At 40.4% G+C, this 25,417-nt stretch overlaps 1 protein-coding gene across 6 annotated transcripts in view; it reads right to left on the bottom strand.

Moving 5' to 3' along the window:
• Positions 1-12,186: 12,186 nt before the first annotated feature.
• LOC121872272 (protein TANC2-like) overlaps positions 12,187-25,417 on the bottom strand; it is an 82,877-nt gene continuing 69,646 nt past the window's right edge. For all 6 annotated transcript variants that reach the window (XM_042374938.1, XM_042374941.1, XM_042374939.1 and 3 more), the window contains 4 exons: positions 24,554-25,233; positions 23,513-23,708; positions 18,478-18,578; positions 12,187-15,535 (listed from right to left, as the gene is read on the bottom strand). In XM_042374938.1, the coding sequence (XP_042230872.1) occupies positions 15,295-15,535; positions 18,478-18,578; positions 23,513-23,708; positions 24,554-25,233 (1,218 nt within the window). In that variant the 3' untranslated portion in view covers positions 12,187-15,294. The remainder of the gene's footprint in view (positions 15,536-18,477; positions 18,579-23,512; positions 23,709-24,553; positions 25,234-25,417) is intronic.

The raw sequence follows: 25,417 nt of genomic DNA, 5'->3' as shown, positions 1-25,417 counted from the left end.
AGCGCCCATAACCAGTTCTAAGGGACAACCCTACCACAGGAACCAAACCCAAAAAGGCACCTTTTTGCAAAATCTGCATCCATCCTCAAATGGGTTCGTCAAGCGTACAAATTGTAAAATTCTTTAGATTCTTCGACACGTGGTGAATCCGATGCACAGTTCCTGGAAGGACTGGCTTCCACAAGTAGCAGAATCCATCAATGGATCTATCAATAGCTTTTCAGGAAAATAGCCATACTACATAATTTATGGTGCCAAAAGATGCTTGCTCTATGATCAACTAGCAGGAACCCCACAACCTGTATGCAACATGGATGACCATGCCAAGAAGCAAATCAATGTTTTCACAGCATTCATGAAAAAGTACAAAAGCATTTAACAGCCTCACGTGCTGAAATGATCTGCAAGCAACATAAAAACCCAAGCCTGTAACTCCAAAAATAGGAGACGCAGTAACGACAAAAGCACCGGAACGTACATCAAAACTTTTGCCTAAATTCACAGGTCCCTACCTGATTAAAGGAAAAGAACATGGAAACAAATTTCATGTAGTTGACCCAACGACAAATGTCACTGACATAGTTCATGTAGATAGAATGATAAAAGTTAGCAGACACTTAGTAGGGACCCCTAATGTCCGTTAATTACAGCCTACTTCTACTACGACAGTTGCTCAACACAACAATAAACAATACATCACAACAATAGACAATAAATATCATCAAAAACTGTGATCAGCAAACAAAAAACATTAATTATCCTCACCCCTTTCAGGCATGGCTTGGATATCGCTACTCCTGTTGGCATGGAACGCTGTGGCAACAGCTGCATCCCCAGCAAACATCATCAAATCCAAAGCTTTAGTTGCCCCACTGAGCAAAGTACTTATAGTGGAAGATGTCGTAACTGTCAAGTACCAGCACCAAAGTTTAGTGATATATGCCTGAGGTCAATAGCTGTCCACATTGAAACAGCTATAAGTACACAAGATCTCAAACAACAGTCTACCATCTCACTTCATAACGCCTATATGAAGCGTCTACTCAAATGTGTATGCACTTGGAGGGAAAGCTGCCCACGACTCCTGAAGACGTCAGGAACAATGTTCATTCTCATAAAAACCGTGGTCTATTTAATTTTGTCGAGTTATTAAGTAACACCCTATTTGGTACGGCAACTGCAGAAGATGTAGCTAAACTAGGGAAACGAATGAACGTCTTAAACAGCAGTAAAAAAAAGTAATCAACTAACATGCATGCAACTGAAGCCTCTGTGCAAGCTTTCACTGTTACCAATGATCGGCTCATAGCCGATTCAGTGAATGCAGGTCTAGTCATGTAGATGCACAACTATTGCCGGTTGGTCAATTTATTGCCGCTTTACATATAGCTCACGGTCGCTACCTAATGATACTGGACACAGAAATAGTCCAGGTATGAATCCCTGGGAAGGATCTCATTTACCTAACAAGAGTAGTGTGCACCTTGGTGCTAACAATCAGCTGCAGTACCTGTGTATATTATTATTAGTAGTTTATATATGCACAAAAATGAAGGTCAGATTTGAGTCAAACACCAAAAGTACACACGAAAGAAAACTTATTCTTATACCAAAAAAGCCAACCCACCAAACTTAACCTAACTTATAGGGAAATGAAGAGAAAACACGGGCTTAGTGAGGAGTATAACCTCAGGTAAACATGGCCTGCGGACAGTCAATGGATTAACCTTCCTTTTGTCAGAAAGTAAAAATTCACCTAGGAATCTTTTTCTTGTGTAATAAACAACAGAAATATGGTTAGTTATCATGACTTTTGTTATAGAGGATAATAAATAACACGATACAGTATGTCCACCTGTGCTTGACGACTCCACTACCTGTGCTTGATGACCCCACACCTGTGTTGACGACGACCCAACATAATCTACTAAATTAACCATTAAATTCGTTTTATCTCGCCACAATATTATATATAATAAGCACTTGGCATTATAATTATTATATATCTGATATAATATTGTTATTAAATGTGTTACCAAGGGCTCAGCCAGTTGTTTCCTGGACTGTCAAATGGTTCTTTACACTCCAAGTCCGCCATGTTTGCTTCACTAGGTACGAGGCTTGGCACTCTTGGCCTCACGCACCTAAAACAAAAATAACAAAAGTTTATAATTTATTTAATCTGTACATTAATGTATAATAGAATGTGTTTGCATTAAGATAGAATAAAAAAATATGTTTCTATTTCATGGATATCCTTTTACATTAATGTTGATCTATTGTGATACTTTACTGTACTTATTTTGAGAAAGTTATATTTGGTCTGAGCATTTTGAGGAACATTGTGGGAATATTTAAATGTATGCAGAGTTCCATATAAAAATGGCAATAATTGAGATGTACAACGATAATTATTGAATCAACATTACTGTATAGACGAGAATGAAGAGCATGTGTGAGAACAATGTTCATGATAGTAGGAACAGGAAAAACATAAATAAGGAAGAGGGTCTGTTCCAGTGATGAGTAGAAGCATAGTACAGAAGTAGGGAGAGGGGATATCCCAGATGGAAGGATAAGGCGAGGGCTGAAATAAAAGTGGGGGAAATGGACATCCTGAAAGCAAGTGTGTGCATGTAAATATGAAGCACAGTACAGCATAGTTATATTTCAGGAGGGACGTTTTGTTAGATTGTATGAAGCGATAAGATACACCCAACTTTGGAAGAACACATCTCTTATAGGAGTGAATGCTGTGGGTAATAACGAATGAAGAGAGTATTTACACATTTCCAGCCACATCATATTAAACGATCGAAAATTAATATTCACTAAATTTATCAGTAATTTTATATTTATGAGACAATAACCATAAGACTGATCCTCAGTTCTTAACATCTTCACTTATACAGACTTTTATCCTGGACAGGCACACAGTAGAGTACTTTAATTTAGTACAGGTACTGTACTGTACTGTATATTTTGTCATAAGGGGATCACTGGAGGGAAGTAGTAAGAGGACCACTGGAGGGAAGTAGTAAGGGAATCACTGGAGGGAAGTAGTAAGGGATTCAATGGAGGGAAGTAGTAAGGGAATCACAGGAGGGAAGTAGTAAGGGAATCACTGGAGGGAAGTAGTAAGGGATTCAATGGAGGGAAGTAGTAAGGGAATCACTGGAGGGAAGTAGTAAGGGATTCAATGGAGGGAAGTAGTATGGGAATCACAGGAGGGAAGTAGTAAGGGAATCACTGGAGGGAAGTAGTAAGGGATTCAATGGAGGGAAGTAGTAAGAGGACCACTGGAGGGAAGTAGTAAGGGAATCACTGGAGGGAAGTAGTAAGAGGACCAATGGAGGGAAGTAGTAAGAGGACCAATGGAGGGAAGTAGTAAGGGAATCACTGGAGGAAGTAGTAAGGGAATCACAGGAGGGAAGTAGTAAGGAATCACTGGAGGGAAGTAGTAAGGGATTCAATGGAGGGAAGTAGTAAGGGAATCACAGGAGGGAAGTAGTAAGGGAATCACTGGAGGGACGTAGTAAGGATTCAATGGAGGGAAGTAGTAAGGGAATCACTGGAGGGAAGTAGTAAGGATTCAATGGAGGAAAGTAAGGAATCACTGGAGGAAGTAGTAAGGGATTCAATGGAGGGAAGTAGTATGGGGAATCACAGGAGGGAAGTAGTAAGGGAATCACTGGAGGGAAGTAGTAAGGGATTCAATGGAGGAAGTAGTAAGTAGGGAAGTAGTAAGAGGGGAAGTAGTAAGGGAATCAATGGAGGGAAGTAGTAAGGGAACTGGAGGGAAGTAGTAAGGGAATCACTGGAGGGAAGTAGTAGTAAGGACCAATGGAGGGAAGTAGTAAGGGAATGGAGGGAAGTAGTAAGGGAATCACTGGAGGGAAGTAGTAAGGGAATCACTGGAGGGAAGTAGTAAGGGAATCACTGGAGGGAAGTAGTAAGGGAATCACTGGAGGGAAGTAGTAAGGGAATCACTGGAGGGAGGTAGTAAGGGACCAATGGAGGGAAGTAGTAAGAGGACCAATGGAGGGAGGTAGTAAGAGGACCACTGGAGGGAAGTAGTAAGAGGACCAATGGAGGGAGGTAGTAAGAGGACCAATGGAGGGAAGTAGTAAGAGGACCAATGGAGGGAGGTAGTAAGAGGACCAATGGAGGGAAGTAGTAAGAGGACCAATGGAGGGAAGTAGTAGTAAAGGACCAATGGAGGGAGGGAATCACTGGAGGAAGTAGTAAGAGGACCAATGGAGGGAGGTAGTAAGGGGACCACTGGAGTGGTAACAGGACCAATGGAGGAAAGTAGTAAGAGGACCAATGGAGGGAAGTAGTAAGGGGAATCACTGGAGGGAGGTAGTAAGGGAATCACTGGAGGGAAGTAGTAAGAGGACCAATGGAGGGAAGTAGTAAGGGGACCACTGGAGGGAGGTAGTAAGGGAATCACTGGAGGGAAGTAGTAAGAGGACCACTGGAGGGAGGTAGTAAGGGAATCACTGGAGGGAAGTAGTGGAGGGAAGTAGTAAGAGGACCAATGGAGGGAAGTAGTAAGAGGACCAATGGAGGGAAGTAGTAAGAGGACCAATGGAGGGAAGTAGTAAGAGGACCAATGGAGGGAAGTAGTAAGAGGACCAATGGAGGGAAGTAATAAGAGGACCAATAGAGGGAGGTAGTAAGAGGACCAATGGAGGGAAGTAGTAAGAGGACCACTGGAGGGAAGTAGTAAGAGGACCAATGGAGGGAAGTAGTAAGAGGACCAATGGAGGGAAGTAGTAAGGGAATCACTGGAATCACAAAACAACTAGTTTACCTTATGTGTGTTAGGCGGAGGTAGAGTCTCAGTCCTTTTCTTCCACCATCATCAAACTTTTTTGCTGTTTCTTCACTTTGTCTTCTTTGCATCTTGAGGTAAAGTGACATAAAAATACTACTCATCTGTGTCGACTACAACACAACACAGACCTTGTTAGTAGAACTGATCCCTAAAGCTGAACATTTTACTGTAATAAGCCTCAGTGTGTCTCACTGCCTGAAGTTGGCACCGTTATACGTTTCCAGCACTGGCGGGGCAGGTGTTAGTACACTACAGAGAACATCTAATATCCTCCCCTGACACATCAAGGCTCATGGGTCAACAAATTACAAATATGTGTTAGGACAGGCCAGGAATCCAATGCTCTGTTTGTTCATTTGAGGGATAACAAGCATTGCATTGACTGGGATAATGCCTCCTCAATATTACCATGTAATTCAATTGACAGTAGGAACATCATAGAATCTAGTCTTATTAAACATACCGAAGCATTCAACATGAATTTGAGTAACGCCATGTACAAGCTGGACAATTTTGTAATTAAGAAAATTTCTGATCAGGTGAGAAGGCCGGGTCACCTGACCACCAACCGTTGTGTGCCATTTAAAGATTAGTAGGGTCATTACCTAATACCTGACCATTGTGGACCTGGTCTCACCCTCCTCTGCATATATACACCTTGATTTGTATTACTCTCTCTAGTCTGTACTCACCCCTGAAGATGTGAATTACACGAAAGCGCTTGGGAACTTCTTGTTTTCTTCTTTCCTTGTGGTTATCAGCGTATATATATATATATATATATATATATATATATATATATATATATATATATATATATATATATATATATATATATATATATATATATATATATATAAATCGCTCAGTTGAGTTAAATTACATATTAAGACAATTTATCGACAACAATATCAATAACAAAAATAAGTAAATATAATTAATCTATAAATTGTCAAAAATTCTTTAAAAAATAAGAAAATTTATTGAAAAATACGTTTATATAATTGGTCCCTTTGTTATTATGATCAAATTATCGTTGTAGTTAATATCTAATAAATGTAGTTTATAAAAATAAGTTATATAATTAATTAATTAGAGATTATTTATTATTATAAGTAATAAGATAATTGATTAATAGATAATAATTGTTAATAATTTAAGTAAAAAATAATAATTATTTCAGTCTTCATTTGACTCAAATGTAAACATGGCGGAGCTTTTGATCCAAGAATTCCATTTGTTTATCTATTTAATGTTACTATACGTCAAGTACAGCCTTGACCCGGAAGTGATAATTAAGACAACAATTACTCATTCTCTCCTGATTTGATAATAATTGAGAGAATTGAGATAAGGAGACAAGATATGAGAGAAGGAGGAAGACTTGGTGGAGACAACGTGAGAGGTGAGGTAAGGACTTTTTTTTTTTTTTGCCAAGATGTTCGTCTAAAGATACACTGCATGCCGAGGTCTGCCAGGCTCTTAGTGGAGCTGGTAGGTCACGCATCTTATATTCTCTCTATTAATGTTTTATGTGTATATTGGGGCAGGAGATGGTTCAATTACTTTCTTCCTGGCTGATTTAAACCAACTGTGTTCTTGGGATTCTTCGTTGTCTATATTATTTATCCAGTTTTGATATGTTTCTGTGTTAAGTTCAGTCACTTTTTTCCAAATATTTGCAGCTTTGTTGTGTATATCTACATTGATTGCTAAGAGGTTTGCTCTCTTGTGTAGCTGTTCATTATTGATGTGGTCTGTATATTTTATGTTATATATAAATCTGAGGGCTATATTTTGTACTGATTGTAACCTTTTAATGCTCGTTTTACTAAGAGTGTTCAATGGGATGGGTGGGTAGTCCATAATTGATTTGACAAGGGCTATATAAATCTTTCTTTTGTTATTAATGCTAAGGTTCTTAAAGCGTTTTATTTTTGATAATCTTATTCTTGCCTGTCGTTCTTTATCTTTTAAGTATGTTATATATCCTCTTTTTGTTAGTTTTAGTCCAAGCATCCTGCCTTCAGTGTCGTGTGGGTATAGTTCCTGGTCGACTATTACTGGACTTGTTTTGATCTTGGCTATTGGTATTATCTTGAATTGGTCTAAAACGCCCCAGAAAACCGTTATTAAAGGAACTAAAAAATGGGGTTTTAAAGTTAAAATCAAGTTTACTGTAGAAGTATGTTGATCATATCTGTAGTTAAATAAATACAGCAGTTCGCGCTCCTCTAAATCATCCCCACTATAGTCGGGTTCGTCCTTAGCTGCCCACATAACTAAGGTAGGTAGGTCACTGTGCCGTGGGTGAAGCTGGATTGGTCCACTTTCACCTAGAGCGAAACTCAATTCATCCCACCACTGAAACATTGCCAGTAGTTACTCCACGTAGATCTCGGATATCTGGAACAAGCAAGTAATCAAAGATTAAATATAAAAGTATACTTTGTATCAAACTCAATCACACAGAAATAATTCACTAAATACACTAATATATAACCAAGTTATATCAAATATAAATAGTTAAACAAAACTTATTTTTAACCAACACGAGAAATTTACTCAAGAAAAATAACACCAAAATTTGAAAAATAAAGAGATGTATATCCATAGGTCCAGTAGCATTACTTCCTTTGAGGTTATGATCAGTAGCCAAGTACTGGTCAAATAATCCCTGCCTATAATATAATAGTTTTACAGTGTTGTGTATTATATAGCTAATGGTCACATTTCCAGGAAACTTCAAGGACCAACAACACACCTCCATGGCAAGTTCAGACTCCGTTAACGGAGAAACGCCGCCGACCCGCGAGAGGGGAGATCGACGTCGTCACTTCACGTCGCGTCGTCGGGTATACAAGTCGAGTGTATTAGAGGACTTGTATTTAAGTGCACTTGTACAGTAATCCTATAAAAGTGGTCATTTATGTAAACGTTTGTGTTTAATGTGACATCCCATTTGTGTCGGCGGTACAGGACCTCTCAAAACTATGGCCCAGATTCACATTTTCCATCCCAAACCAAATTTTGAATATGTGTTTATTTAGTTTTTTCTAGAGTACAGTACAGTATATTAATAACTTTAAGGTTCGTTTTCAAAACATAATGTCATTGTTTATTAATTATGATTCTTTACAAATGTTGTACAGTGAGTTCTGCTATAACGCGTGTTTTGATAACGCGAATTTGCTCTAACGCGATTTATGAATTAGGAACGATATTTGTATAACGCGAACGCTTGTTTGCTATAACGCGATTTTTGCTTGCTTGCACTTAAGAACATAACACGACACCTGCATCACCTAAACAATGTCTACATACCCTACACCACACAACACGTTGCTGTAACGTAAATGTAGCGTGCTTATGTTTAGCATGAACTATTGCTTCGGAATTGTCACCCTCGCCTCAGATTTTTCCTCCAGCTTGAAAGTCTGAAATAAATGTTGCGGTTTTCCCTCGGTGGCAATTGGCGACTACATCACATTGCAGTGTTAGTGCCCCCACACACACACACACACACCAGTGTGAATGTCGAATTGTGTGTCTGGGCTAGGCATTCTCTTGCTTGTATATGAGTGCTTAAATTTTTATTCTCCGGTGAAAAAATTTTCATAATAGGGGCGATTGTCTTAGGTTGTGTTGGGCCTACCCCACGCAACCCAAACTCAAATGTTTGTTCACTGTAGATAAGAGACCAGGCGAGCCTCGACTCTTCATCATCACTATTTCATTAGTGGGTATGTGAGCTAGTCTATGGGAGGAGCGGGGAGAGCGATTGAGACAGTGGAGTATTGTTCATCGTGTCTCAAGCCCAAAACCACATTTTAGCCAGTGAGCCTTAGACCTCCTGCTCCGTAAACTTAAGAACAGGGGTAGTACAGTCCTACCACTGCTGTGAGTCTGTGTGTGCAAATCCCCAAGATTGTTGTTAAATCTAGCAACAAGTTAATACATCCTGCAAAGAAAGTGATCACTGGTGAAGGCCTGTTTGCTACAAGAATACTCCAGGCTGGCCTAGTAAATCTAAATGGTCAATTCTCCAGGTTGACAAACTCTCCCATATAAATTTAAGGTATTGTGGTGTGAATGAGTGACCTATCCATGCAAATTATAAGTGCAGTGTACGGAATTGTGTCAAATAAACGTAAGTGCAATTATCTGCCTGTATCTGTGATCCCTATCTTATGAAACGGAGTGAATTTCTACGGAGTGATACACCATAATCTCCTGGGTGAGTAACCAGTGTGAAGGTATCTGAACCCTATGGTAAGAAAACCACTTTCCTGCATAAATATCTTGACAATCATCATCATTTTATAGGCATTACCCATGCCTGTACGGGTTAGTCATGATTACCTGATGGCATAATGTTATAGACACTGTAGTGGACGTCTCCCCTACAACTGCGTATCCGCATTCCGATGTGCCGCCGTATCCTAGCAACCAAGCGAGCGGCGACACCAGATGTTACCATTACCTAGCAACGGAACCAAGACCGGCGACTTTCTCGGGTTTTCCCAACATGACTCATAGAGGACTCACGGCTGCTGGGTATATAAGCTCTGTCTCTCCATTGAGATTCATTCGGGCCTCACTTCTTGAACAAGCAACACCTCCTCCTCCGCCACTGCCTGGCGGCCCTCGCCTCTCCTCGCCTGCCTGGCGGTCCTCGCTCCCGCCAGCGAGCATGGCGACCCACCAGCTGTCCTTCTCTGAGCTTCCTCACCAACCAGCTCTCATTCTGCCCATCTTCCTGAACAAGCAACACCTCCTCCAGCAAGCTCCACGCTGTCAGCATTCATTCAACCAGGAGGCCAGCAACAGGCAACATCTTCTCTAACGAAGCTCCTGCACATCTACCTCCTTCAACACGCTACTCACCGAACGTCTCTACTGAGCAGCTCCTCGCCACACGGCACCTCCAGCACCAGACTGTCTATCATATAACTTATATTATACAAGAAAACCACATTAGAGTTTCCATCCATCCTGAGTGCTAGACAACATTATACCACGAATTCCTACAAATGGTGACTCCCGGAGATTAGCACTCACACAGGATGGAGGAGACACTGATCACGCTCCCAGTCTTCAAGCAGCATAGAAGAATGGCGTATCCACACAGAAGCAGCTCTGTTACTCTAAGCAGACACCAGCTCCTCTTCCTGCCCCAAGCACCACATCCTGACGACCCCAGCACACCCGTCCTGCCTCAGACGCCGACCCCGGCCCAGCAGTAACCCCTGCCGCCCCTGATGCGGCCTCTGTTCCTGAGTGCGGGCCCACACACACCCCAGCAGGCGCATCTGACGACCCTGTACCTGTCGTGAGGGAAGCACAACATTCATCGCCTCCACACACCCTCTTTTCTCCCTCAGGTACTCCCTGCTAATGTCCTGCACCCTGCTGCTGTCACGAGCCCTAATCCGCTTCTGCTGACGCAGCCCCTGCTCCTGACCCAGGCCCACACACCCCAGCAGGTGCATCTGACTACCCTGTACCTGTCATGAGGGTAGCACAACATTCATCGCCTCCACACACCCTTTTTCTCCCTTCTCCCACAGATAGTGTGTGTCTAGACAGTTGTATTTCAACGATCGGCTCATTCACGCCATCGCCGTTGTCTCACATGAGGCATGCACCGCCCGGTCTGCCTCACATGTGCTAAGCAACTCTACAGACAACAAGTCTCCTACACCGCCTGGAGGGAAGGGGGAGTATTGTAGTGGACGTCTCCCCTACAACTGCGTATCCGCATTCCGATGTGCCGCCGTATCCTAGCAACCAAGCGAGCGGCGACACCAGATGTTACCATTACCTAACAACGGAACCAAGACCGGCGACTTTCTCGGGTTTTCCCAACATGACTCATAGAGGACTCACGGCTGCTGGGTATATAAGCTCTGTCTCTCCATTGAGATTCATTCGGGCCTCACTTCTACAACAAGCAACACCTCCTCCTCCGCCGCTGTCTGGCGGCCCTCGCTTCTCCTCGCCTGCCTGGCGGTCCTCGCTCCCGCCAGCGAGCATGGCGACCCACCAGCTGTCCTTCTCTGAGCGTCCTCACCAACCAGCTCTCTCATTCTGGCCCATCTTCCTGAACACGCAACACCTCCTCCAGCAAGCTCCACGCTGTCAGCATTCATTCAACCAGGAGGCCAGCAACAGGCAACATCTTCTCTAACGAAGCTCCTGCACATCTACCTCCTTCAACACGCTACTCACCGAACATCTCTACTGAGCAGCTCCTCACCACACGGCACCTCCAGCACCAGACTGTAAATCATATAACTTATATTATACAAGAAAACCACATTAGAGTTTCCATCCATCCTGAGTGCTAGACATTATACCACGAATACCTACAACACCATCATGCAGATTTAAAGTATATTTTATGACTGGATACTTTTCCTATCACCAACCCACTTTTACAGAGTGGGAACTGGGCATTAGGTATATACAGGTTGACAATCCCTTATCCCACCCGGACATAGATCACTGACCCACATCAGGGCCTGGGGGGCGAAAATATAATAAAATGTATAATAATAATAATAATAATAATAATAATATTAATAATAATAATTCATAGGTCTAGGTCGTGTTTCTCACTTTTGATCTTTTTTTCATTCTTGTATTTCTTTATTATTATTATTTTATTATTACAGTAATATTGTTATTATTATTAATTGTATTATTATATTTTATTATCATTATTATTGTTACAGTATTATTTTATTTTGGTGTATTTTTATTAAAAATTTTATTTACTATGAATAATTATTATAATTATTATTACTATAACATTTTCGCCCCCAGGCCCTGATGTGGGTCAGTGATCTATGCCCGGGTGGGTTAATTCCTGTTTAAAAAAAAAATGCCCCACAAAAAAAAACTTTCGGTTTTCAGAGCTTTTCGGTTTTCGGATAAAGGGTAGTCAACCTGTAGTATGTATGACTTTCTCACTACTTCAGGGTGATCATAGATTAACTGCCTACTGATGTGGAGTACGGAAACACTGTATGGATATAAATTAATATTAGTATAAATCCCTAACACAATAACAAAAATACATAATAATTATCCAAACTTCAACAAATGGTTAGATCGGTGCATTTTTGATGTAATTCTTTGATGTGTGATGGTAACGGTCGAAGAAAACATCTTGAGAGCCCCACTCACAAGTAGAATGGTTGCCTACTATTGTTTTAGAGGTTGTCAGGAGGTCCCAGAGGATCCTAGGGAGCCCCACAAGTTCCTCTAACCTAATCTGACCCTGTATGAAATCCCAGCAACTATTGGCAGACTGAAAGTTTTAAATTTGGATACACATACACTTTTCACCACGATATATTTATTGCATAGCAGACCATTTATTAACATATGGAAGAGACATTACAATATGAAATTTGGCAGCATACATGATCAGAATAATGTAGAGAGATCAAGATCATATAACATGTGATTACTGTATATAATTACTACAGTTTTTCACAGAATAAAAACTACAGTACCATGGGCACTCATACAGCCAGCCCCTGAAACCATTGTACACTTGCCACAAAAAGTTCTTGAACACTTCAAGAGTCATACAACATGACACAATGACTGAGAAATCTGAACATTGCTGAGAGGAAGTTTTATGCTAATTAAGTTATTTCTTTTCACCTGTAAATACTATAAAGACGAGCAACATATATTATTATGAAATACTGAGTCACTTTGTAACCAGGCATACCAACCATTCTGAGATGACACAAGCCATAGTACTCATTCTGAAATCTGTCGTGCCCAGCTGTTTCAGAACTTTTTGTAAAGTGTACCAGGGGACACTCCTAAACACGTAGCCCCTGGAACCATTGTACCAGGGGACTCGTAACAACCAGCCTCTGGAACCATTGTACCAAGTTGGGACTCAAACAGACAGCCCCTGGAACCATATTCTACAAATCCTGCATGTTTTGGGAGTCAAATATGAGATACATTGAGGAAAAAACTCCTTCCTTAAATTCTAAAACACAAATAAAAAATGGTCAATTATATGGCTATTGTGTTTGTACACTATACAGTCATTATACAAGCTTCATCCTGCAATATGCCTGTCCTCACCATCACTCTTAATTCTATTAAAATGACTAGCAACTTTCGCCATGGGCATCATTCATTCTATACATATCTATCCCTATGCCTTTTTAGTTAATGTCTACTGTACATTGAAGAATTTAAAAGAATTCACACAGTAAACGTAAACCGACGACCCCAAAAAACACATGGAATTTTTCCATGTTCTACTACACAATAACACTGTGTAGTCTTCAACTACTTACCTAAGTTTCCTATATATCAACATATAGGAATGGTGTCTGCACACTCAGTAAAGTCCTCTTTGACAATTAAAGAGGTCTACCTGTATTTTTGTGATGATTGGGGCCATGTCGGAGTTGATCTATCCAGTTGACTATTGCTGAGTGTGGGAGTTGTAGGACCAATTAGGAAAGCCAATTGTTTACTGGCAAGAGGAGGAACCAACACAAGCAGAAACCGATCAGGATGCACAAGGCTCTCCCAAACACACCACTGCTGAAGCCCCAAACTGTTAGTGTGGAGCCTAGGCACCCGAGGTTCTTTGTCGTCAACTTGGTTCTGTCTCCTGGCCAGGTCACGAGCGGTACTCACAAGGGAACACTCCGGGGGGGGGGGGACAGGATGGAGGCACAACACAGAAGGCCAATACACATGTAACACTAATCATACACATAAAGACACTTTATACAACATTAATAAGGACACTTTGATATTTAAAGGATGCTTAGATGGTAGTAGTGATACACCAAAAATGTTAAGAACATTTAAATAATGTTATGGAGAAAATATATAAACGTTTGCTTAGATTTGTTTAGAAATAATGAAGTGATTGTTTAGAAATAATGAAGTGATCACACCAGTTATGTTATGCCTCCCTCCAACATGAACCAGTTCACGAAGTCACAGACAGATTCATATATTACTTCATCTACTCTGTGATGCCATGAACAAAGTAGTAACATAATAGGACATGAACATACCACAAGCAAACGGGCCACTAAAATACATCCTCCTGTCATACTTGGTCATTCAAAAAGTTTCAACATCAAACATATAAAAAGATACAGTCATACTGTCACACATTCAAGATTTCATACTGATCTAGGTATAACCACACTTTTTATTTAATTTTTAATTTTCTAGTACCACAAGCACTGACTTTTTCACTTGGTGACTAAGACAAATGGTACAGTACTCTCAAGGATGTTAGAGCCACGACTTAGGCATGCAGGATAGTGAAGTATTGCCAAGTAAAAGGAAGAGCTATGAATTATAAAATAGTCATTAATTATGGATGTCTTCCTCCGCATTACTACAATAACATGTATTTTATAAGAAATTAAAGAACTTTGTCACGTAATAAATAATGGAGTTCATTTTGCCTCTTTTCCTTGGCAACACTGGTATAAGAGTGAGCACACCTACTACAGATGTTAGTGGGCTGGTGGGTCTACACGCTGGTCTAGCCACTCTCCTTAACAGCGATGTGCAGCAGCAATTAAGCCCTTGTGCACCTCTTCACATTTTAATTTTGTCAGTTCTCTGAGAAAAGGAAAGCTTAATGAAGGGTTGCACTTGGATCACAATTGCTAGACACATCACATTTACATATGGAGCCAGAGTAAGAGCCAAATTATGTAAATATTTGCAAGGACAATGAAGCTAGAGCCCTGGCTTCCATTTTTTTACACGAGTCCAAATCAAGAGGTCAATGTGAGGCGAGTCTCAGCAAGGTGTTCAGTGAGACTCAACCAGCTTTTTCAGGTGAGTCGCAAATGGTCTTCAAACCATTAGTGTGGATATACAGTCACAATCTGGAAAGAAAGTGTCCACTAACATGAGCCTTTTGAAAAAAAAATAGTTTGTAAGTAGCAAAATAAATACATACTATGGATAAAAAGGGGCATTTAAATGCAACAGATTACAAAGACAACAAAGAAGCACAAGCACTATGGGAGAAATAATGGGAACTGCAGTGATAATATCCTATCTTCTTCCAAAAGGCTCATGAATCTTGTGGGTACATCTCATATCAAGTGGAATTCTTGAAATGGAATTATTAGGGTTAACTTTCATCTCCAAATAAAATATATGGAAACAAGGTCATGATGGAGTCAGTTCTGGACACATCTTGGCTCAGATATTTGCTACACAGGGATTGAAATATGTTCACACATGTAAAGAATCTTAGCAAGCAAATTCTAAATCAGATCCTTATCAATATTCTCCCCAATTTGATGGTATTGGGAGACTAATGACTCCTAAATTCAGAGGGTCTGCATAATTTTGTGGTTGACCATCCTCTCATGAAACGAAATGACTTGTTATAGGAGCCATTAAGTAGGATATAAGAGTTTTCTTTAGATGTTGGAGGAATACCCAGACTCAGAGAGAATGCTGGAAGTCATAGGTAGGTCAGCTTCAGACAGGGTGTCAACAGAGGCTGCCAGCTGACGGAGCTGTGCAAGGTCGGTGGATGCACAGGTGTCCAGCTCTGTCTGCATCTCATCCCGGATCTTGATAAGAACACGACGTACGTCACGAGTCTGGGGAGCCAATCTTACAGCTTCGTTCACATCTTCTAGAGCCTCCTGCAGATTTCTGTGTGTAAGAACTTAAGAGTTAAATACTGGTACATTACAGCACAGTTGAAATGTCATTTGATAATCTTAGATTAATTCTTCTTTCATATAATGGAAGAAGCATAACCCATTCTCTAGGGTTTTTGTACCAATCCATCCATGCTTAACAACAGTGGAAGTGCAGTACAGTAAAGAAAAATGAACAACTGGCATATAAAATTCCTTTTTAAACTTAATTCACTCCAGGGAACCTGTACCTGATGGAGAACAAAAATTATCCTTGTAGGAAAAATATTGTAGTGCACGAGAAATGCAGACAGCTTTTCTATGAACTAGTTTATTGTTTACTACTGTTTTGATTTCCTACAGTAAAGTTGTACTGCAAAAACTTCAAAATGTTGGTCAGCCATCATCATGCATACACCAATAAGGTAAAATATATAAATTTTCAAATAATTTTGTATTGGTACAGACCCCAAAATCTGGATCTCAGAAAACTGAAGATTCTCAAAAACTTTCTTCCCTGTTATCCTAAGCCTGCCAGTACAGTAGACTGTTATCCTAGGCCTGCCAGTACAGTAGACTGTTATCCTAGGCCTGCCAGTACAGTAGACTGTTATCCTAGGTCTGCCAGTACAGTAGACTGTTATCCTAGGCCTGCCAGTACAGTAGACTGTTAGTCTAGGTCTGCCAGTACAGTAGACTTATCCTAGGCCTGCCAGTACAGTAGACTGTTATCCTAGGCCTGCCAGTACAGTAGACTGTTATTCTAGGCCTGCCAGTACAGTAGACTTATCCTAGGCCTGCCAGTACAGTAGACTGTTATCCCCTGCCAGTACAGTAGACTGTTATCCTACAGTAGACTCCTAGGCCTGCCAGTACAGTAGACTGTTATCTAGGTCTGCCAGGCTTATCCTAGGCCAGTACAGTAGACTGTTATCCTAGGCCTGCCAGTACAGTAGACTGTTATTCTAGGCCTGCCAGTACAGCTTATCCTGGGCCTGCCAGTACAGTAGACTTATCCTAGGTCTGCCAGTACAGTAGACTTATCCTAGGCCTGCCAGTACAGTAGACTGTTATTCTAGGTCTGCCAGTACAGTAGACTGTTATCCTAGGCCTGCCAGTACAGTAGACTGTTATCCTAGGCCTGCCAGTACAGTAGACTGTTATCCTAGGCCTGCCAGTACAGTAGACTGTTATCCTAGGTAGACTGTTATCCTAGGTCTGCCAGTACAGTAGACTGTTATCCTAGGTCTGCCAGTACAGTAGACTGTTATCCTAGGCCTGCCAGTACAGTAGACTGTTATCCTAGGTCTGCCAGTACAGTAGACTGTTATCCTAGGCCTGCCAGTACAGTAGACTTATCCTAGGCCTGCCAGTACAGTGGACTGTTATCTTAGGTCTGCCAGTACAGTAGACTGTTATCCTAGGTCTGCCAGTACAGTAGACTGTTATCCTAAGCCTGCCAGTACAGTAGACTGTTATCCTAGGTCTGCCAGTACAGTAGACTGTTATCCTAGGTCTGCCAGTACAGTAGACTGCTACCCTAAGCCTGCAAGTACAGTAGACTGTTATCCTAGGTCTGCCAGTACAGTAGACTGTTACCCTAGGTCTGCCAGTACAGTAGACTGCTATCCTAAGCCTGCAAGTACAGTAGACTGTTATCCTAGGCCTGCCAGGCGTCCTGAAGTGAGAGAAAACGGACTCAAATGATGAGGGACACAAGCACTCACACGTGCCACTTATACTGACAGACTTGACACTCACTTACTTGACAAGTTTTACCAACCATTAGTTGTGTAGGTTATCTAGTGAATTTAGTCAATATTATACAGTATATGTACACTGCAATACAGTGGTCCCTCGGTTAACAATGGAACAAACCTGTACTGTACATGTACTAAATGATTATGGTACTTAAATTGTCATGTCTATTGCAAATATAGATTGTTTATACAGGTATTCAAATAAATCACTATCTTACAAGAATCCCAGCAATGTAAATTATATTCACCTGGACCACAAGGGGCATGGTTGCCCCTAACCTTGTCATTGTTAACATCCAATACCAAGTTATAAAATATGCTCTGACACACACTGAAACAGAACACATCTGTTGTGTAACATGTTCTGTTCTCTTCTGAAGCAGAACACATCTGTTGTGTAACATGTTCTGTTCTCTTCTGAAGCAGAACACATCTGTTGTGTAACATGTTCTGTTCTCCTCTGAAGCAGAACACATCTGTTGTGTAACATGTTCTGTTCTCCTCTGAAGCAGAACACATCTGTTGTGTAACATGTTCTGTTCTCTTCAGAAACAGAACACATCTGATGTGTAACATGTTCTGTTCTCTTCAGAAACAGAACACATCTGTTGTGTAACATGTTCTGTTCTCTTCAGAAACAGAACACATCTGATGTGTAACATGTTCTGTTCTCTTCAGAAACAGAACACATCTGATGTGTAACATGTTCTGTTCTCTTCTGAAGCAGAACACATCTGTTGTGTAACATGTTCTGTTCTCTTCTGAAGCAGAACACATCTGTTGTGTAACATGTTCTGTTCTCTTCTGAAGCAGAACACATCTGTTGTGTAACATGTTCTGTTCTCTTCTGAAGCAGAACACATCTGTTGTGTAACATGTTCTGTTCTCTTCTGAAGCAGAACACATCTGTTGTGTAACATGTTCTGTTCTCTTCTGAAGCAGAACACATCTGTTGTGTAACATGTTCTGTTCTCTTCTGAAGCAGAACACATCTGTTGTGTAACATGTTCTGTTCTCTTCTGAAGCAGAACACATCTGTTGTGTAACATGTTCTGTTCTCTTCTGAAGCAGAACACATCCATTGCAACAATAAGAGTGAATGAGTGAGTTTGCTTATTATTTATAATGCTAAGGAATGAAACCAAAGGTGCAATGGATCTGAAGACAAAAATTAGATACAGTATACTGTACTAACTTGGCCTCTCGTTTCGCCCGGGCACGGGCATAGTAGGCTTCATAAGAGTCACTCTTTATCGTCAGGGCAGCATCTGCTAGCTGGATAGCCTCTTCTACTTCCTGAAAATGTATCAACTTATTAAATAATATCTGGAGACAACAAAATCCATGAAGAATTGGAGTATTGCAAAGGTTGTAATATTACTGCTGCAGATAATTCTTGTTTATTGCAAAGGTTATGTTCATGAAAACCCTTTAGATGAGCAAAATTGTGTTACTGTATAAGAAACTTGAGTTTCCATCTGGACAAAAATGAATTTAGAAGAGGTGTGTTCCTGGCTGGGAATTTTGGGAGTACAGTAATATCCCCGTTAGCCGGAATCCCTCAAACCCGGAACTCTACGTCAGCCGGAATTTAAATTTTCTCGGAAAATTCACAGAAAATTTTCCTGATACCCAAAAAATTCCGGGAATGGGGGAGTTTTTTCCAGGCTTGAGAGATGAAAATCAGGCGCATTTTCTGGAAATTCCGAGAAAAATTTTCTGTTACCCAGAAAATTCCGGGGATGAAGGATATTTTTCCAGGTTCGAGAGATGAGTTAATGGGCAATTTCTGGAAATTCCGAGAACATTTTCCGTTACCCGGGAAATTACAGGGATGAGGAATTTTTTTTCCCGTTTTGAGTCGTCTCGTTACCCGGAAATCTCTCATTCCTGGAAGTGCTCTGCACCAATTATTCCGGTTAATGGGGATATCACATGGGCTGCTTTTTATTAAAAAAAAAAATAAATAAATAAATAAAAATTCGTCATTTGAGAAAAAAAATTACATAACATACACAATAAAATATAAAATTAACTTCTGACTGTATGGTACAGTCAACCAAAGATTCATCAACCCCACCTGGGCTCTCATACTCGCAATTTTACCTGGCAATAGTTAGTGAAGTAGGGCTGTATGTAATGAGGATTGTGATTGGTGGATCTACAGTGGGGTATGCTATAACGAACGGATTCTACTACGAATATTCCTATAACGAACGGTTTTACCTATAAAATTGATAATGCTATAACGAACGAAACTCCTACAACGAACATAATTTTTTTTTTTTTTTTTACTAATTGTTTTTTTATTACTAATTGTTTTTTTATTACAAGTATTTATGATATTCTTTATTTCAGGAGTTTAGATGCATATTTATTGACTTTTTTACAATTTTATATTATATTTTTCAGTGTTAAGTGGTTGTATTTGGGGGCCTGGAACGGATTACTCCTATAACGAACGAATGCTATAACGTACAAGGTTCTAGAACCAATTAGATTCGTTATAGCATACCCCACTGAGTGGGGTATGCTATAACGAACGGATCCTACTACGAATATTCCTATAAAGAACGGTTTTACCTATTAAATTGAGAATGCTATAACGAACGAAACTCCTACAACGAACATTATTTAATTTTTTTTTTTCTAATTTATTGTTTTTTTATTACAAATATTAATGATATTCTTTATTTCAGGGGTTTAGATGCATATTTATGCACTTTTTTACAATTTTTACAATTTTATATAAGATTTTTCAGTGTTAAGTGGTTGTATTTGGGGGCCTGGAACGGATTAATCCTATAACGAACGAATGCTATAACGAACAAGGTTCTAGAACCAATTAGATTCGTTATAGCATACCCCACTGTATGTTATCTTTTGTGCAAAATATATGACATTTATATTCAAAATATTCCTGGTCTTACAAGGAATCCAGCAATGTCAATTATATTATCCTAACTTTAGTTTGAGGTATTATTTATTAAAATTTAGTGGTTTTCCCCAAAAAATTTCTCAGAGAGGGAAGAGCCAGTGAGTGTAGTGTGAGAAGAGGGGGAGGGAGTCGAGTCCATTATTTGAATGGACATTAACTTGGCGACTGTATTTCTCTATTTCTCTTAAGTATTAATTGTGTGCATGTACCATCATAAAATTAAGATGTTATTTTTACTAGAACATAGTTATTTGTCGTCAAAAAGTGGAGTTTGGGGGTCCGGCCAGTCTCTATTGGAATTAATCCCATATGTTCTGTTGTTCACTTAACGCGGTTTTCACTTAACACGGTACCCTGTGGGTTCAATTGACCGCATTAAGCGGGGTACTACTGTACAGTATATGAACATTTTGAAAATTGTTATAATCTTGGATAACAATGAATAGTTTATTACTATAAAAATTCTACCTTTGAATTGTTTAATATTTATCCTGACAGTGACACAGCCAAAAACAGATCCATCAATCATAATCGTCATTACATACAGCCTCCCTTCACCAAGTGTTGCTAGGTAAAATTGTGAGTATGAGAGCCCAGGTGAGGTCGATGCATCTTTGGTTGATTGTACATCTCAGTGGACACTATATTTGTATATATGGTACATCCAGAGTGTACAGTACATTTGCATGTAAAGTATATTTGAGTATACAGTACATCTGAGTGTACAGGTAGTCCTCGACTTACGACCTACAGTATATTTGAGTATATGGTACATCCGAGTGGACAGTATATTTGAATATACTGTACAGTACATCTGAGTGTACAGTACATCTGCATGTAAAGTATATTTGAGTATACGGTACATCTGAGTGTACAGTACAGGTAGTCCTCGACTTACGACCTACTCGACATACGACCATCTGGACATACGACCGCCTCAGTCGTACTAAAAATGTTTTCAAACTACGTACGTATTTTCTAGGACCGAAACGTTTCTGTCCCGTACGAGAGCGTCGCGTGGGTTGGGTCGCCGAGTGGTGTACATCGTCCATGCCGTAGAGCGCTCAGTTGGTGTTTTGACTGTCGTTGTTGTCGGTAGTGATCGCGCTGTGTACTGACAATATTTTTTTTTCTAATTCCCTTTAGAATGACTGGAAAGTGTAAAAGTGAGAGTTCCGGTGGTGCTCAGAAGAAAAGGAGACAGTCAATTACTTTTGAGATGAAAATGAAGATAATAATGCAATATGAAAATGGAAAAACAGTAACAACCATTTCACGCGACCTTGGCTTCTCTCACTCGATGATATCGACAATTTTGAAGGGCAAGGAACGAATTCGTGAGGTGGTGAAAGGATCAGCACCTATAAAGGGAACGTTAACGAAAAAAAGACAAGGTCCTATTCACGAGATGGAAAAATTACTTGTGGTGTGGATAGAAGATCAGATACAAAAGCGAGTACCCTTAAGCCTTCTAACAATACAGGCTAAGGCAAGAAGCCTTTTCGAAAGCCTGAAAGAGCAGGCCGGTGATGAGTGTGACCGAAACTTCACAGCAAGTCATGGGTGGTTCCAAGGGTTTAAGAAACGTTACAGTTTGCACACTGTAAAGGTGAGTGAGAGGCAGCAAGTGCTGATGTGGGTGCTGCCGAAGCTTTTAAGGAGGAGCTAGATCGTGTCATCGTGGAGGGAAATTATTTGCTTGAGCAAATATTTAATGTGGCTGAAACTGGATTATTCTGGAAGTGCATGCCAGAAAGGACATACATCCACAAAGAGGAAAAAAGCATGCCAGGATTCAAGGCATTCAAGGAAAATAATCACACTTCTGTTGGGGGGAGGATGTTGCTGGTTTCAAGATAAAGCCCTTCGTGATATATCATTCAGAGAACCCAAGGGCTTTTATACATGTCAGCAAGCACACACTGCCAGTGTTTTATTGCAGTAATAAGAAAGCATGGATGACCCGAGTACTGTTTGAGAATTGGTTCCCAAGTTGTTTCATTCCACGAGCCAAGGAGTGCTGTCTGCAACAAGGGATTGCGTTTAAGATTTTACTTATTTTAGATAATGCTCTGGGACACCCACCACACATGGACGACCTGCACCCGATGTTAAGGAAGTCTACATTCCACCTAACACTACCTCTATCATCCAACCCATGGATCAAGGTGCTATTGCTGCTTTTAAAGCATATTATTTACGTACGACCTTCGCTCAGGCTGTTGCTGCTACTGAAGGTGAGAAAACGCTCAAGAGAGTTTTGGAAGGACTACAACATTTTGAAATGTATAAAGAACATAGCTGCAGCAAGGGATGAAGTTACAGGTCAGTGCATGAATGGAATATGGAAGAAAATCCTGAAAAGATATGTGAACAGTCTCAAAGGATTTAATGAAGATGAAGTAATTTCTGAGATTAGTAACAAGATAGTGGAGTTGGGTAAACAGCTGGAGTTAGAAATTGATAATGAAGATGTTGAGCAGTTGGTTGAAACTGTAGCAGAAGAGCTAAGTAACGAGGACCTTATTGATCTGGATGCACAGAAAACTGCAGAGGAAGAAGAGTGTCAAAATGTAAAAGAAGAACCTGCATCCCCCAAACAGTTTTCAGTGAAACAAATGGCAGAGGCATTTGCTACTATTAATAAGGGGATGCAAATGTTTGACGAACTGGATCAAAATGTTGGGCATTTTACAAAAGTTGACAGAATGATCCAAGATGCACTTGCTTGCTACAGGGAGATTTACAATGAAAAGAAAAGGCAAATTGTGCAGTCTAAATTGGACATATATTTTAAGAAGTCCCCCATTGCTGTTTCCTCATGCCCCACTAGTGCTGCTGCTTCACTACCTAAAGATGATCCAATACCTTCAACAAGCAAGTATCCCCTGTATGTAAACCTGTCTGAAGAAAGCAACATTAATGACCCACCCAGCCCTGTCTCCTCCTCTGCTTCATCCAATTAATGTAGTCTCCACGTTTAATTACAAAATTATGGGGACCCTGTGTGCATTCAGCCGACTACATTAAAGGTAAGTGCACAGTAACATTGTATTCATTCTTCATTATTGATTACTATTACTGTACTGTATTTCATTTTAGATTTTCTATGTATTATTTTTTGCAGTTTCGACTTACGACCAATTCGACTTACGACCTGGATTCGGGTCCTTAACCTCGTCGTAAGTCGGGACTGCCTGTATAGTATATTTGAGTATATGGTACATCTGAGTGTACAGTACATCAGAGTGTACAGTACATTCCAACATGTTACATAGATTTGAAAACTTACATTCATTTTTCTTTTGCAGCGAGAGAGATTGAGTGTGAGATGTAAACGGAGATGAGTGAAGGTGGCAGTGTGTTCACCCTGATCTCCAGTGGGCAGCTTGCGGAGAGCATATGAGAAGCGGTGAGCAGCCTCTTTTAAACGGCCCTTGCGGCACAGTGCCACTCCATCTTCCTGAAGCTTGTTAAGTAACATTACCCTGTCAGGAGAAAAGTTGGTAAGCCCATTATGACAGAGTAATGTTATTAATTAAAAATAAAAATTATTAATGTTGTGCTATGTAATTGTTGATATAATGTGCAGGTACAGTGTGTACCTTTGTTGATATAATGTAAATGAAGATAAACATATACAGAAATCTGTACAGTAAAGGTTGAACCTTGATTTAACAGCATCGACGGGACCTGGATCGTGGCGTTAAATCAAATTATTGGGGGGCATCGCTGATGGTACCAGTACATCCAAGCTGCCAAGATTATCATATTTGTCATAATATTTTCAGTTAGAAATGATAAATATTTCAGAGATGGTAATGATATTTATATGGAGTAAGTTTTTTGTACAAATCAAAACTAATAAATTCAAATAATATATTGTTTTCTCTATGTATAATTCAAGCCTGATTATGTAAGTACACACGTACTTCCCATGGGACGTAAATCACTCGGGATATTATAGTTTACCCTAGAAACAGATTTAGTTTGAGAGTTAAGGAGAAGCGGAAAATGTGAAGAAGAATGAAGAGTAGAATCATCAGCCTAAGAATGGATAGAATTAGTCGAGTGTGAAGTAAATCATTGATAAAAAGGAGGAAGAGAGTAGGTGAAAGAACAAAACCCTGTGGGACATCACTATTGGTAGACAAAGAGCAAGAGATCAATCCCTCGACAACAACTTCCATGGATCGGTTCTCAAGAAAAACAGAAATTAGAGAACAAAGTGGGGAAGAGAAACCATAAGAGGGAAGTTAAGAAAGCAAAGATTTGTGCCATGCCCTAATTATATTTAAAAAAAATTACCCAGCAAATAAAAAATTATACTCACAAAATATTTGGCTTGCCCGCAGCCATTGCCCAAGTGGCAGGGCCCAGCTTAGCGCCGCGTCGCAGGAAGCACTGCACGGCTGCGGCATTGCGAGCACTGATGGCACGGTCAAGGGGTCTCATACCATTGATGTCTACGTGTTCTATCAATGCTCCTCTGTCAAGTAGGAACTGTACCACAATGGGGTCACCCTGATAGGCAGCAAGATCGAGTGGTGTACGACCAGACTTATCAGCATGATTCAAGTCAGCATTACAATCAGCTAAATATTGGACAGCATGAACATGACCACGCAGGCAGGCCCAGCCAAGTGGGGAAAGACCTTCTCTGTCAGTTCGAGTTATAGAGGCACCTCGTGAAATGAGCAACTCCATAAGGCCTAGATGTCCCTCCGCAGCAGCAACCATGAGAGGTGTGCGGCCAGCAGCATCTGGGCTCTCTACAGCAACGCCTTGACTGAGGAGTAATTTAGCCACTTCATAATGGCCGTTACGTACGGCACAAGTGAGTGGAGATGCTCCTCGCGAGTTTGCTTTGGTTATACTGGCTCCAGCTCTCAGCAAGGCTGCTACCATTACTGTGTGTCCTGCACCAGCAGCAACTGTAAGAGCTGTTTCTCCAGTCACATTGTCTTCACCATCTACACTAACTTCTGCCATGTCCAAAAGAAACTCCACGACCTGAAAAAACAAAAACATTTAAAATAAGACACTGTAAGAGAGATAAGCTGAAACAATTATATCACTAATACAGGTTGTACCTCTCTAGTCCGGCATTCTGTGGTCCGGAACGATTCTAGTTTGTCCAATAGGTAGATAGGCAGCAGCTTTTTTTTTTCTATTTTTTTTTTTTTTTTAACTGAAT

The sequence above is a fragment of the Homarus americanus genome, unplaced genomic scaffold (assembly GCF_018991925.1).
Source record: "Homarus americanus isolate GMGI-L3 unplaced genomic scaffold, GMGI_Hamer_2.0 scaffold5589, whole genome shotgun sequence".
In the NCBI taxonomy this organism is placed as follows: domain Eukaryota; kingdom Metazoa; phylum Arthropoda; class Malacostraca; order Decapoda; family Nephropidae; genus Homarus; species Homarus americanus.
This window is presented reverse-complemented; position numbering and strand designations above follow the sequence as displayed.